This window comes from Ranitomeya variabilis, chromosome 5 (genome assembly GCF_051348905.1).
Source record: "Ranitomeya variabilis isolate aRanVar5 chromosome 5, aRanVar5.hap1, whole genome shotgun sequence".
In the NCBI taxonomy this organism is placed as follows: domain Eukaryota; kingdom Metazoa; phylum Chordata; class Amphibia; order Anura; family Dendrobatidae; genus Ranitomeya; species Ranitomeya variabilis.
This window is the reverse complement of record NC_135236.1, coordinates 175,089,251-175,101,401: the sequence shown is the minus strand read 5'-3', so window position 1 is coordinate 175,101,401 and position 12,151 is coordinate 175,089,251. Positions and strand designations below refer to the sequence as shown.

The window sequence follows — 12,151 nt, the reverse complement described above, 5'->3', positions numbered from 1 at the left end:
GAGACTAAACTTATGAAACTTGAACTTGCCAACCAGACCACCACTTCCCTCTTTCTGATTAAACAAATTAGAGACACTAAACTGCAATTAGATACTATTCTTACAAACAAAACAGAGAGAGCATTAACATGGACTAAGGCAACTTTTTATAAATATGCAAATAAACCTTCTGGCATGTTGGCACGTAGACTCAGATGCAAAGAATCCTTAAATAATATCACCTCCATCAAAGACTCCAAAGGTAGAATTTCCGCACACCCGGATATAGTATACGAAACATTCCGAGACTACTATCAGAAACTATATACCTCCCCACAGATGTCCTCACCGCAATCTTTATCCTCCTTCCTAGATGAATTGAAATTACCTAAAATCCCCAACTCTTCGATAGACCAAATGCATACACCAATATCTGAAGATGAAATTTCTGCAGTAATTAAAAATCTAAAAAAAAACAAAGCCCCCGGACCTGACGGCCTCACGGCACTATACTACAAGAAACTTACTAACATCCTCACACCGCACATTAAAAATTACTGTAATGCTCTACTAAATGGCACCCAGATGCCCCCTGAATTCTATATCGCCCACGTGGCGGTAATCCCAAAACCAAAGAAAGACCATCTCCTTCCCAAGAATTATAGACCTATATCGTTACTAAATGTTGACCTCAAACTTTTTACATCCATCATTACCACTAGGCTCAACAAATTTTTACCTACCCTTATTCACCGGGACCAAGTGGGATTCATACCTAATAGACAAGGTCCCGACAATATTAGAAGGAATCTAAATATCATACATTCAGCAAACTATCATAAACAACCCCTACTACTATTAGCTTTAGACATAGAAAAAGCATCCGACTCGATCTCATGGTCCTATCTATTTGAAGTTCTATCCAGATTTGGCATCCCTCGCACCCTTATTTCATGCCTTCAACTATTGTATGACAGTCCAACAGCCTATCTGAAACTCCCGTCAACTAAACCTACCCCTATCAACATACAAAGGGGGACGAGACAAGGCTGTCCACTTTCTCCAGCCCTGTTTGCCATGGCCATGGAACCACTAGCTGAGGCAATAAGGCTCAACCCGAACATACTTGGACCTGTGGGACTTGGCGCACAATATAAGGCAAGCTTATTTGCAGATGATTTGCTACTGACTCTATCCAGCCCACTCACCACTCTTCCAAATTTATTTTCAGTTCTACGTAGATTTGAGTCGATCTCAGGACTCAAAATTAATGTTGACAAATCCGAAGCCCTATTTCTTAATATCACTAAGGACATGCAAACAAATATTATCTCCCAGTTCAAATTTACAAAAAATGAACATTATATAACCTATCTCGGGGTCAACCTCACCTCTCTTAAGTCAACCTTATTTAAGTGGAATTATCTCCCATTAATAAAAAATCTTCGAGCTGACTTAGCTAGATGGTCTGCCATGAAGTTGACCTGGTTGGGCAGATTGCATGCAATTAAAATGGTCTCTTTGCCTAGATTTCTGTACTTATTCCGCTCTCTCCCCATATCATTACCCCATGAGACCCTACACGAGGTTCACTCTATGATCTCAAAATTTATTTGGCAGGGGAAAAAACCCAGAATTCGTCAAAAAACTATGTTCATACATAGAAGACTGGGGGGACTTTCCATGCCTAATTTCACACTGTATTACAAATCGGCTCAGCTGGCCCAATTGGCTAATGCCTGCGCAACCAACCGTGCTCCGAGATGGGTTGACCTAGAGTCATCCCTCTTACATCCGTTTTCCTTGCCGGGCCTCATGTGGTCCACACAAAAATTACCAAAAGGTCTACACATTACAACACCTTTCACAGCACACTCCCTAATCCTTTGGAGGAAGGAAAGATTTAAATTTAAACTCCAATCTGAGTCCGCCCCACTGACCCCCCTCTTCTGCAACCCCATGTTCCCACCAGGACTTGACCCACGTTCTTTTACTTGGTGGAAGGTTAACGGAATTACTACTTTAAAGCACCTCTGCTCACCTTTTAATATAATTTTATCTAGACAAGAATTTCTCCATAAGTACAATCCACCCATTAGCGAAACTTTTCGTATCTATCAGGTTTTCCATTTTGCGGAACAGACTCTACAACGGAAAATCCCTTTTCGCGCGACTGGCTTTGAGCAGAGATGCATGGATGACCCACTGGGAAGGGGAACTATTTCTCTGCTATACGGATCTCTCAATACTGCACATGGTGATGACAAATTACATTACATGAAACAGTGGGAGGAAGACCTGGGTATCCAATTAACTTTGGAAAATTGGAGACGATGTTGTGACACAATTTCCAGGGGCAGTCATCAAGCCTCCCTGGCAGAGACATCCATTAAGGTCTTACACAGAACATACCAAGTTCCAAGTAAACTTCACGCTATATACCCCAACATTTCAGATAAATGCTTTAGAGGATGTGGCGCTGTGGGAGATATGAAGCATATTTGGTGGGAATGCCCGGTTGCCTCGGCTATGTGGCAGGAAGTAGGATTAATAATTGGAAAAATGTATGGCGGAGCAATACAACCTGACCCGGCCACTTTCCTCCTGGGAGCCAAATACCCGGGATTTACTAATAAATTCCACAAGCTGATGGGCCAGCTGCTTATGGCCGCTAAACTACATATTGCTACCAATTGGAGGTCGCCGTTTCTCTCTGTCCAGACAGTTAGGGATAAAATGAATTCAATCCTCTTATTTGAACGTTTACACGCGACTAGGGAGGATCTGTGGGAGGCCTTCTACCAGATTTGGAAACCGTGGATAGATCTTAACTCGAATTTAAATCTTGAACAAACCTTGACTTTATCTATTTGAACTTTATTACCCTGTGAGAGATTCTGATAACACTGGGGTTAAGCCGGCGTTGGGTGGGGTGCGGAGAGATAGGAGACGGAACCCATAAAACGGAACATAGTATAACCTGGTCTGACAAATATACTACAGCTTACCACGAAACGAAGTGCAGTATCTCATTTCCCTCCCCTTTTGCCCTCTTTTATGTCTCCCCATGTTCTTGTCTTGTCATATTTGTATCTTTGAACTTGAGTTTAATATATGTATGGTTTTTCCACTTTGTTCAGATTTAATGCTTATTGAACTCCCTTGTAAGGGAAACTGTTGTTCAATTGCTATGTTATTGAAAATAAAAATTATTGAAACTAAAATAAAGATGACAAAACAAAACAGAATATCGCCAGGCAGCGAAGGGGTTAAAATAAAGAGGACAATCCCTTTTAGATCCCCCAAGGAATATCTGTATGCAGTTTGTATGCTCACCATATGGTAATCTCCTGGTTCTTCAGTGACAGAAATGTCAGCCAAGTAACCCAAAGGCAATAGTCAGTCACAATTTAAAACACAATTGCTCAATGAAACAAAGGGTCAAATAATAAAAATAGCTAAAAGCTGATTTTGTGCTCCTTGTGGGGCGAGGCGGGTCCCAGTACCTTTCGGAGTGCTGCGCTTCAGGTCCCGCAGATTGTACAATTTGTCGGCTAATTTCACCAGCTTGGCCTTGTGGCTGCAGTGCGGAGCGTGCTCGATCTGCAGCTGTTTTCTTCTCATCCTTGGCAAAGTCTTGTCATCGGTCACCTCTTCCACTATCCGCCTCACCTCTAGGCCAAACTTCTCCTCAATTTCCAGGAACGATGTGTTTGTATCTTCAACGGTGTCATGTAGAAGAGCTGCCTAGGAAACAAAGTAGGAAAATGAGGCGTCGGGTTGTTTGGTTACTGAAGTCCATGGTGCTGCGTTACCTCACAGTATAATAGCCCACGTACCCAAGTGAAGCCAACAACATGGAGGGCTCCTATGTTTCTGATTGTTTTACTTCTGAGACCACAAATCTAATACTCAGCAAAAAATGCAAACAGTATAGAGAGCAGAGCATAGCTTTGTACACCATAGTGGCTGCAGACTAGCTGCTATTCTTTTCAGTAGGAGCGGATCTGCAGCACCTGGTAGTGGCCACCACATAGTTAACAAAAAGCTGCTATATTCCACTTTGTTCGCCATTTACATCTGGCTGTCAGACCCTAAAAGTCTTATATTAATGACCCATACAGTGGACAGATCAGCATTAAAAAAGCATAGAAAAAACCCTTTAAGGCTACTCTCCCACCTTGAGTATTTGAGACGATGAATATTATAATTGCGCAAAAAAGCGCAGTGTTTCAGTTCTCATGCCCATTGTGTTTTTTTTTTTCCCCCCTCACACATCGTGGGTAGTATGGCTAACAGTAAACAATGAACTTTATTCCTCCCAGAAGCCGCCGGCTTTCAGTCATAAAGGTGTGCCAGGAGCTACAGCCACCGTGTCCCGCCAGTTTGACAGCTCACTCTGCAAGTACTTGCTGTAGATCCGGCTGTCAATCAAAATTCCAAGGTGTATTCACAACTGTCAATAACTGTGTACTTAGCGGTGACAGTAGCCATGGCAGAACGCCTCTATGACTGAAAGCTGGCGGCTCCCAGGAGGAATAAAGTTAATTTTCTACAGCTAGCAGTGATTTGTTTATAGTGGATGTCTATTACTTTACTGGAATAAATAGGGCAACGAGAACATGACAAAACCAGATGACAGAGGCTCAAGCGCAGGTGTGAACACAGCCATATGTGTATACTGTAACTACAAAGAATAGGTTGTCACTGATGACATAAAAGGCAGACTCTGTACATATAAAATGAATAACGCAGCACACGTTTACCTGCAGCACGGCTACATCATCGATTCCAGCCTCGTGAGACAGAATCCTGGCGACCCCTACAATATCAAAGGACACGCAGTCATACATCACTATTACACAAAATTAGAGGGGCGACATTTCTTGCTTACTAAGAGCAATGTTAGAGTGAAATGTGCCTCAAGTGACTCCATCTTGGGTGAAACTAAATTACATTTTTTAATTCGTGCTAAAAGTTAGATATTTTATAATCTAGGTACTTTTTCCCATAAATTAACCATTTTCCTTCTTGGCATTCTAACAACACTACTTTTCCTCGCATTTGACAAGCGCAATTTATACAGTTTGAATTTACCACCCGTCCTCGTTACTTCTGTGTTTTTCTTTCTTTCTCTCATTAGGTAAATTAGGTTATTTGCAGTTTTTCATTGCCTTTTGAGTGGTTTTTTTTTTTTCCCATGTGTTTTTGACGCTGCATTTTCTTGTCTGGTATGTTATGTTTTAAATAAAGCTGCTTTGCGTTTCAGACTTCCTGGTATTTGGCTTTCACAAATCCTTATTGATACAGTCATTATATACTCTTTTAGGCCAGTCTCACACGTCCAGATAATTCCGGTACCGGAAAAATCGGTACCGGAGTTATCCGTGTGCTCACGTGGCACATCAGTGTGGCACACGTGCCGCAGACGTGTGCCGACTGAGGACCACACGGACCATGCAGGAGACAGCGCTAGAGTTAAGCGCTGTCCCCTGCTTTTGGTGCTGAAGCCGGCATTCATTCCTTCTCCCCAGCAGCGTTCGCTGGAGAGAAGGAATGAAAAATCAATGTAATGTAGGTCAATGACTTTTTCCCACGCTCGACGTCATATGAGGACATCCAGCAGAGGGCGCATCACCGCGACTGAAGGTAACTATAGGTCATTGACCAACATTACCTTCATTCCCCGGGGTTTACAGGCAGGAGCACAGCTGCATTATAGCAGAGCTCCTGCCTGTAAAATATTTTAACCCCTTCAGATGGATTAACATCGTGGGACGTTACAGATCTACGGAAGGTATGTCTATTGTTGGTTTATTATTTTTAATTTGTTACAGAACGAGGGTCTTCAGGTGGATTGAGAGAGCAATAAAATATTACAACAACCTGTGTGTTTATTTCATTAAAATACCTTGCAATATAGTGTGTGTGTTTTTTTTAACCATTTCATACAACTGGATTAATAATGGATAGGTGTCATAATTGACGCAATAACCGTGGACCCTCTCCAGGCTATTAATATCTGCCCTCAGTCACTGGCTTTACCACTCTGGCGGAGAAAATTGCGCGGGAGCCCACGCCAATTTTTTCCGCGATTTAACCCTTAAATTTAATAGCTACAGCGCCGAAATTTTGCATACACACTACTAACATTAGTAGTGTGGAATATGCAGAAAAAAGGGGGATATGAGATGGTTTACTGTATGTAAACCATGTCTCATATGTCGGGTTTAGGCAGGAGAAATGAAAAGCCGGCAATCGGCTTTTCTGCTATATCGCGCTGAAGTATATATATATATATATATATATATATATATATATATATATATATATATATATATATATATATATATATATATATATATATATATATATATATATATATATATGTGTGTGTGTGTGTCTCAGTGATTATATATATAACGAAACCCGACTTTGCCAAAAGTCGGCGACTTTTGAAATTGGCCGATCTGTTTCGCTCAACCCTAATTTTGATGATTGGCAGCTGTCACACACTTCTCAGCATGCGTTTCAAAAACGCAAACGCAGGAAAAAACACATGTAAACGCGTCAAAACGCCGCATTTTTTTTACCGCATGAGAAAACGCATGCGTCTAAAAAACGCAGCGTTTGCACGCGTTTACATGCGTTTTTTCACCACCTGCGTTTGCGTTTTAAACGCTGCGTTTTTAAACGCAAATGTGAAACTAGCCTTACTGTAGCGCTGTTTCTCCTGCAGCGGTACGTGCACACGGAGGAGAGTACAAACTGTTCTCCGTATGCACGTGTGCGGGACGCTTTGCGGACCGTGCTGCCGGAGAAAAACGGACATGTCTCCGTGTTTTGCACACGGACACACGGTCCGTGAAAACACGGAGACATGTGCATAGACCCATTCATTTGAATGGGCCTACGTGTGTCAGTGTCGCCGGTACGTGAGAAAGCTGTCACTACTAGTGTTGAGCATTCCGATACCGCAAGTATCGGGTATCGGCCGATACTTGCGGTATCGGAATTCCGATACCGGGATTCCGATACTTGCCGCGTATCGGATACCGGAATCGGAAGTTCTAAGATTCAAAAAGCAGAAATTCAGCCAATGAGATTGATTCCAAGTGTGGGCACATCCTGTTTAGCATGGAGGGCATGAAACTACTGGCAAGGCTGTGATTGGCTGGTGTAATGATGTCATGATGCAGTTTAAAAGTCGCTGGCGCCATTTTGCGATCACTCTGCTGTGAATTCAGTTAGTGACAGGACGCTGTTTGCTGACTGAGGGACAGTTTAGAGATAGCGATTTGCTTCTTTGTGCTTTCCAAAGGCTAATTTAGCAACCGCTGTGTTCACCTACTATTCACCTTGCTTTTGCCTTGTAGCGCTGTTTTCACAGCGATCTGCAGGGTCTGTGTGTGTGTGTGTGTGAGTGCAGCCCAGTCTCCAGTCTGAGTGCAGCCACATAGGCCATCCATAGTTGGTTGTATTCAGTTCAGGGAGGGTGGTTCATTGCCTCATACTGTTCCTTTTTTTTTTTTTTTTCCCAAGTAGTGTAGTCTGCTGCTAATTTATTCAAAAAAATCCTATTAGTGTCTTTCCACCCGTCTCCAGCTAATTTGTGGAAAAACACTACATAGGATAAAGTAGAGGAGGGTTTTTGGGCCTTGCAGCGCCGTTTACGGCTGTCTGCACGGTCTCCGTGTGACTGCAGCTCGCCCTGTAATCTGTGAGCAGCTGTAGCCTGGTTGTCTCCAGCTCAGGGTTTTTCACTGCGTCATACCGCCAAATCAATTTTCTTTTTTTTCAAAGTAGTGTAGTCTGCTGCTAATTAATTTTAAAAAATCCTATTAGTGTCTTTCCACCCGTCTCCAGCTAATTTGTGGAAAAACACTACATAGGATAAAGTAGAGGAGGGTTTTTGGGCCTTGCAGCGCCGTTTACGGCTGTCTGCACGGTCTCCGTGTGACTGCAGCTCGCCCTGTAATCTGTGAGCAGCTGTAGCCTGGTTGTCTCCAGCTCAGGGTTTTTCACTGCGTCATACCGCCAAATCAATTTTCTTTTTTTTCAAAGTAGTGTAGTCTGCTGCTAATTAATTTAAAAAAATCCTATTAGTGTCTTTCCACCCGTCTCCAGCTAATTTGTGGAAAAACACTACATAGGATAAAGTAGAGGAGGGTTATTGGGCCTTGCAGCGCCGTTTACGGCTGTCTGCACGGTCTCCGTGTGACTGCAGCTCGCCCTGTAATCTGTGAGCAGCTATAGCCTGGTTGTCTCCAGCTCAGGGTTTTTCACTGCGTCATACTGCCAAATCAATTTTCTTTTTTTTCAAAGTAGTGTAGTCTGCTGCTAATTAATTTAAAAAAATCCTATTAGTGTCTTTCCACCCGTCTCCAGCTAATTTGTGGAAAAACACTACATAGGATAAAGTAGAGGAGGGTTTTTGGGCCTTGCAGCGCCGTTTACGGCTGTCTGCACGGTCTCCGTGTGACTGCAGCTCGCCCTGTAATCTGTGAGCAGCTATAGCCTGGTTGTCTCCAGCTCAGGGTTTTTCACTGCGTCATACCGCCAAATCAATTTTCTTTTTTTTCCAAATAGTGTAGTCTGCTGCTAATTTATTCAAAAAAATCCTATTAGTGTCTTTCCACCCGTCTCCAGCTAATTTGTGGAAAAACACTACATAGGATAAAGTAGAGGAGGGTTTTTGGGCCTTGTAGCGCCGTTTACGTCTGTCTGCACGGTCTCCGTGTGACTGCAGCTCTATCTGTTGTCAGTTCAGCCCCCAAAAAATAAATAAATAATAAAGTTCACCAAACACACCAGTTACACCACTTTACATTTCTGTAGGCCACATTAGCTCATATTAAAGTCTAGTCCACACTTTAGATAATTAGTGCTTCTTATACCTGTTAGGAGGAGTTGCTCAGGAATAAGCACACAAATCCGTTAGTACTTTTCTGCTTATCTTTATCAGTCAACCAAGATGAAGAAGGCAGTGAGTAAGGCACGGGGGCGTGGGAGCCGTCGCGGAGCAGGGAGGGGACGTGGGGATTCTGTGCCTGCTGCGGGCACCGGTGACTCATCAGCACCCACTTTCACCAGGCAACAGTCGTTCATGCGAAGCTTTGTGTCCAAGCGCCGTACACCGCTGCTGCGTGAAGAACAAATTGAAGCTGTTGTCGGATGGATGGCAGCTAATGCATCAACTTCCATTAGTGCCACATCCTCTCAGACACAGAGCACTGGAGAGCAGCCATCTGTCTCTTCACCACCTGCCAAATTGCCCAGGCAGACAGAGAGCCCAGGACAGGAGCCGTCTCTACTTCTGTTCTCTGAATCTCTTGGCTTGGAAACAGGGGGCCAGCCAAGCAGCATTGGAGAAATGGAAGAAGAGGCAGGGTGCAGTGATGCCCAACAGCTTTTTCTCTCTTCCTCTGAAGAGGCGGGTGGGCCAGTGGCTCCGGTCACCACATCGCAGGCCGCATCAGCTGATGATGACACTCAGGTGCCACTTACTGGTGCGTGCTCTGCTGCTGAGACTACCCAGGAGGAGCAGTTGGGGGCAGAGGGTAGTGTAGATGATGAGGTCCTCGACCCATCTTGGCGTGAGGGACAGGAAGGTGGTGGGAGCAGCTCTGAGGAAGAGATTCCCCGTACGGCCCAAAGAGGGAGAGGGAGGGGGAAGACTGCGGATCCTGCAGCCTCCGCTTTGGCACCCGTTAGGAGCATGTCTCTTCCAAAAGCCAAAAAGGGCGCTCCCAAGACTTGCAGTGCCTGGTCCTTTTTTGACACAGTTGCAGATGACATTTGCTATGTCAGATGCAACGTGTGTCATCAAAAAGTCAAAAGAGGGAAAAATGTCAGCAACCTCAATACCTCCAACATGTGGAAACATGTGCGCAACAGGCACCCGGCGGAGTTAGAAAAACACACTGAAGAGGTAGGCCAACCAACAGCGGCAGCTACCACCTCTTCAGCTCGTGTTGCCTCTTCCTCTACCTCACACGCAGCTGGTTCGGCGTCCTCCCAGGATCGCCGTGGAAGAACCTCTGCCCCTGTTGTCCAGAGACCCGCTGTAATTCCACCCGCAGCGCCACTTTCCCAGTCATCCACACACTCCCAGCCCAGTCTACAGCCATCGGTAGTACAGGCATGGGAGAAAAGGCGGCCTTTCTCGTCAAACCACCCACGAGCACAGGCTCTGACTGCAGGCATTGCCAAACTTCTGTCACTGGAAATGCTGTCATTCAGGCTGGTGGAGACTGACAGCTTCCGTGACTTGATGTCATTGGCAGTCCCACAGTACAATGTGCCCAGCCGCTTTTACTTCAGCAGGCAAGCCGTCCCTGCCCTGCAGAAGCATGTGGAGGGACACATAAAACACGCGCTACTGAACGCCGTCAGTAGCAAGGTCCACCTCACCACCGATGCGTGGACCAGTCAACATGGACAGGGGCGATACCTTTCCCTCACTGCCCATTGGGTTAATGTCGTTGAGCCGGGTACAGACCGTGCGAGTGGCGCAGGACGTGTCCTGCCCACTCCAAGGATTGCAGGAATCCATTCTGTACGCATTGACTCCTCCTCTTACACCAGTTCCTCAGAATCATCGCTGCAGGAGCCGTCACAGTCCACCTCCACATGGACCCGTGATGAACGTGTACCTGTTACGACCGACATGAGCACAGCCGTGGCCAAACGTCAACAGGCCGTCTTGAAATTAATTTTCTTGGGGAATCGTAGCCACACAGCGCAGGAGCTCTGGAATGCCATCAAGCAGGAGAGCGATGTGTGGTTTGTGCCAGCGAATCTCCAGCCAGGCATGGTAGTGTGTGATAATGGCCGAAATCTGGTGGCAGCTCTGGGCCTCGGCAACCTCACTCACATCCCATGTCTGGCACATGTGCTCAATTTGGTCGTGCAGAGCTTTTTGAGGGACTATCCGGATCTTGATGCACTGCTGCACAAGGTCCGCCTAGAGTGTGCTCACTTGCGGCGTTCCAGCACGGCAAAAGCGCGCATTGCGGCTCTGCAGCGCCGACACCGCCTGCCGGAACATCGCATCATATGTGACCTACCTACCAGGTGGAATTCCACGTTACATATGTTGGAGCGGTTGTGTGAGCAGCAGCAAGCTGTAATGGAGTACCAGCTGCTTCAGGCGCAAAAAAGTCGCAGTCAGCGCCGTACAGACTTCACAACCACAGAGTGGGCCACTATGAATGACGTCTGCCAGGTTTTGCGTCCCTTTGATTATTCCACGCGGATGGCGAGTGCAGATGATGCACTAGTCAGCATGACTGTCCCCCTTATCTGCCTGCTTGAAAAATCACTGCAAGCGCTAAGGGATGATGTTGTGGAAGAGGTGGAGGATGAGGATTCACCATTTCCATCATCTTCTGGACAGTCAGCGCCACGTGGTTCCTCACAAACGCGTAGGCAGGGGACCGTTTGTGAGGAGGATGAGGAGGAGTCAATGGAGGAGGAAGACATCCGTCCAGAGGAGGGAGTTACACAATTGTCCAGTACTCAGTGTGTACAGCGAGGGTGGGGTGATGACGAGCGGGCAGAGATCACGCCTCCAGCAGGGGACAGCGTTTCTTGGGCAGTTGGCAGTCTGCAGCACATGGTGGATTACATGCTGCAGTGCCTGAGAAACGACCGCCGCATCGCCCACATTCTCAACATGTCTGATTATTGGGTGTTCACCCTCCTCGATCCTCGCTACCGGGACAACGTAGAAAGCCTCATCACACCGTTGAACCGGGAGCGAAAAATGCGGGAGTACCAAGACACACTGGTCAATTCCATCATCTTCTCCATTCCAACTGAGAGAAGTGCTGCTAGTGCATTCCAAAGCAGCTCAGTGCGTCCAGGCCGTGGTGGAGGCTCTGCACAAAGAGGGAGCAGAAGCAGTGCCTCTGCCCAAGGCAAGACCAGTATGGCCGAACTGTGGCACAGTTTTCTGTGCCCGCCACAAAAGTCTACACCATCACAGACGGCTCCAGTCAGCAGGAGGCAACGGTTCCGTCAGATGGTGACAGACTACATGTCTTGCCCTCTTGCTGTACTCCCAGACGGCTCTTCCCCTTTCAAGTTTTGGGTCTCAAAGCTGGATACATGGCCAGAGCTAAGCCAGTATGCATTGGAGGTGCTGTCTTGCCCTGCGGCCAGTGTATTA

At 45.9% G+C, this 12,151-nt stretch overlaps 1 protein-coding gene across 1 annotated transcript in view; it reads right to left on the bottom strand.

Annotated features, from left to right (window-relative positions):
* Window positions 1–12,151, bottom strand: part of HDDC3 (HD domain containing 3) — a 47,468-nt gene that overhangs the window by 19,172 nt on the left and 16,145 nt on the right. Inside the window, exons 2-3 of the mRNA XM_077263546.1 lie at window positions 4,746–4,801; window positions 3,486–3,726 (exon numbers count right to left, since the gene is read on the bottom strand). Of these exons, the coding sequence (XP_077119661.1) occupies window positions 3,486–3,726; window positions 4,746–4,801 (297 nt within the window). The remainder of the gene's footprint in view (window positions 1–3,485; window positions 3,727–4,745; window positions 4,802–12,151) is intronic.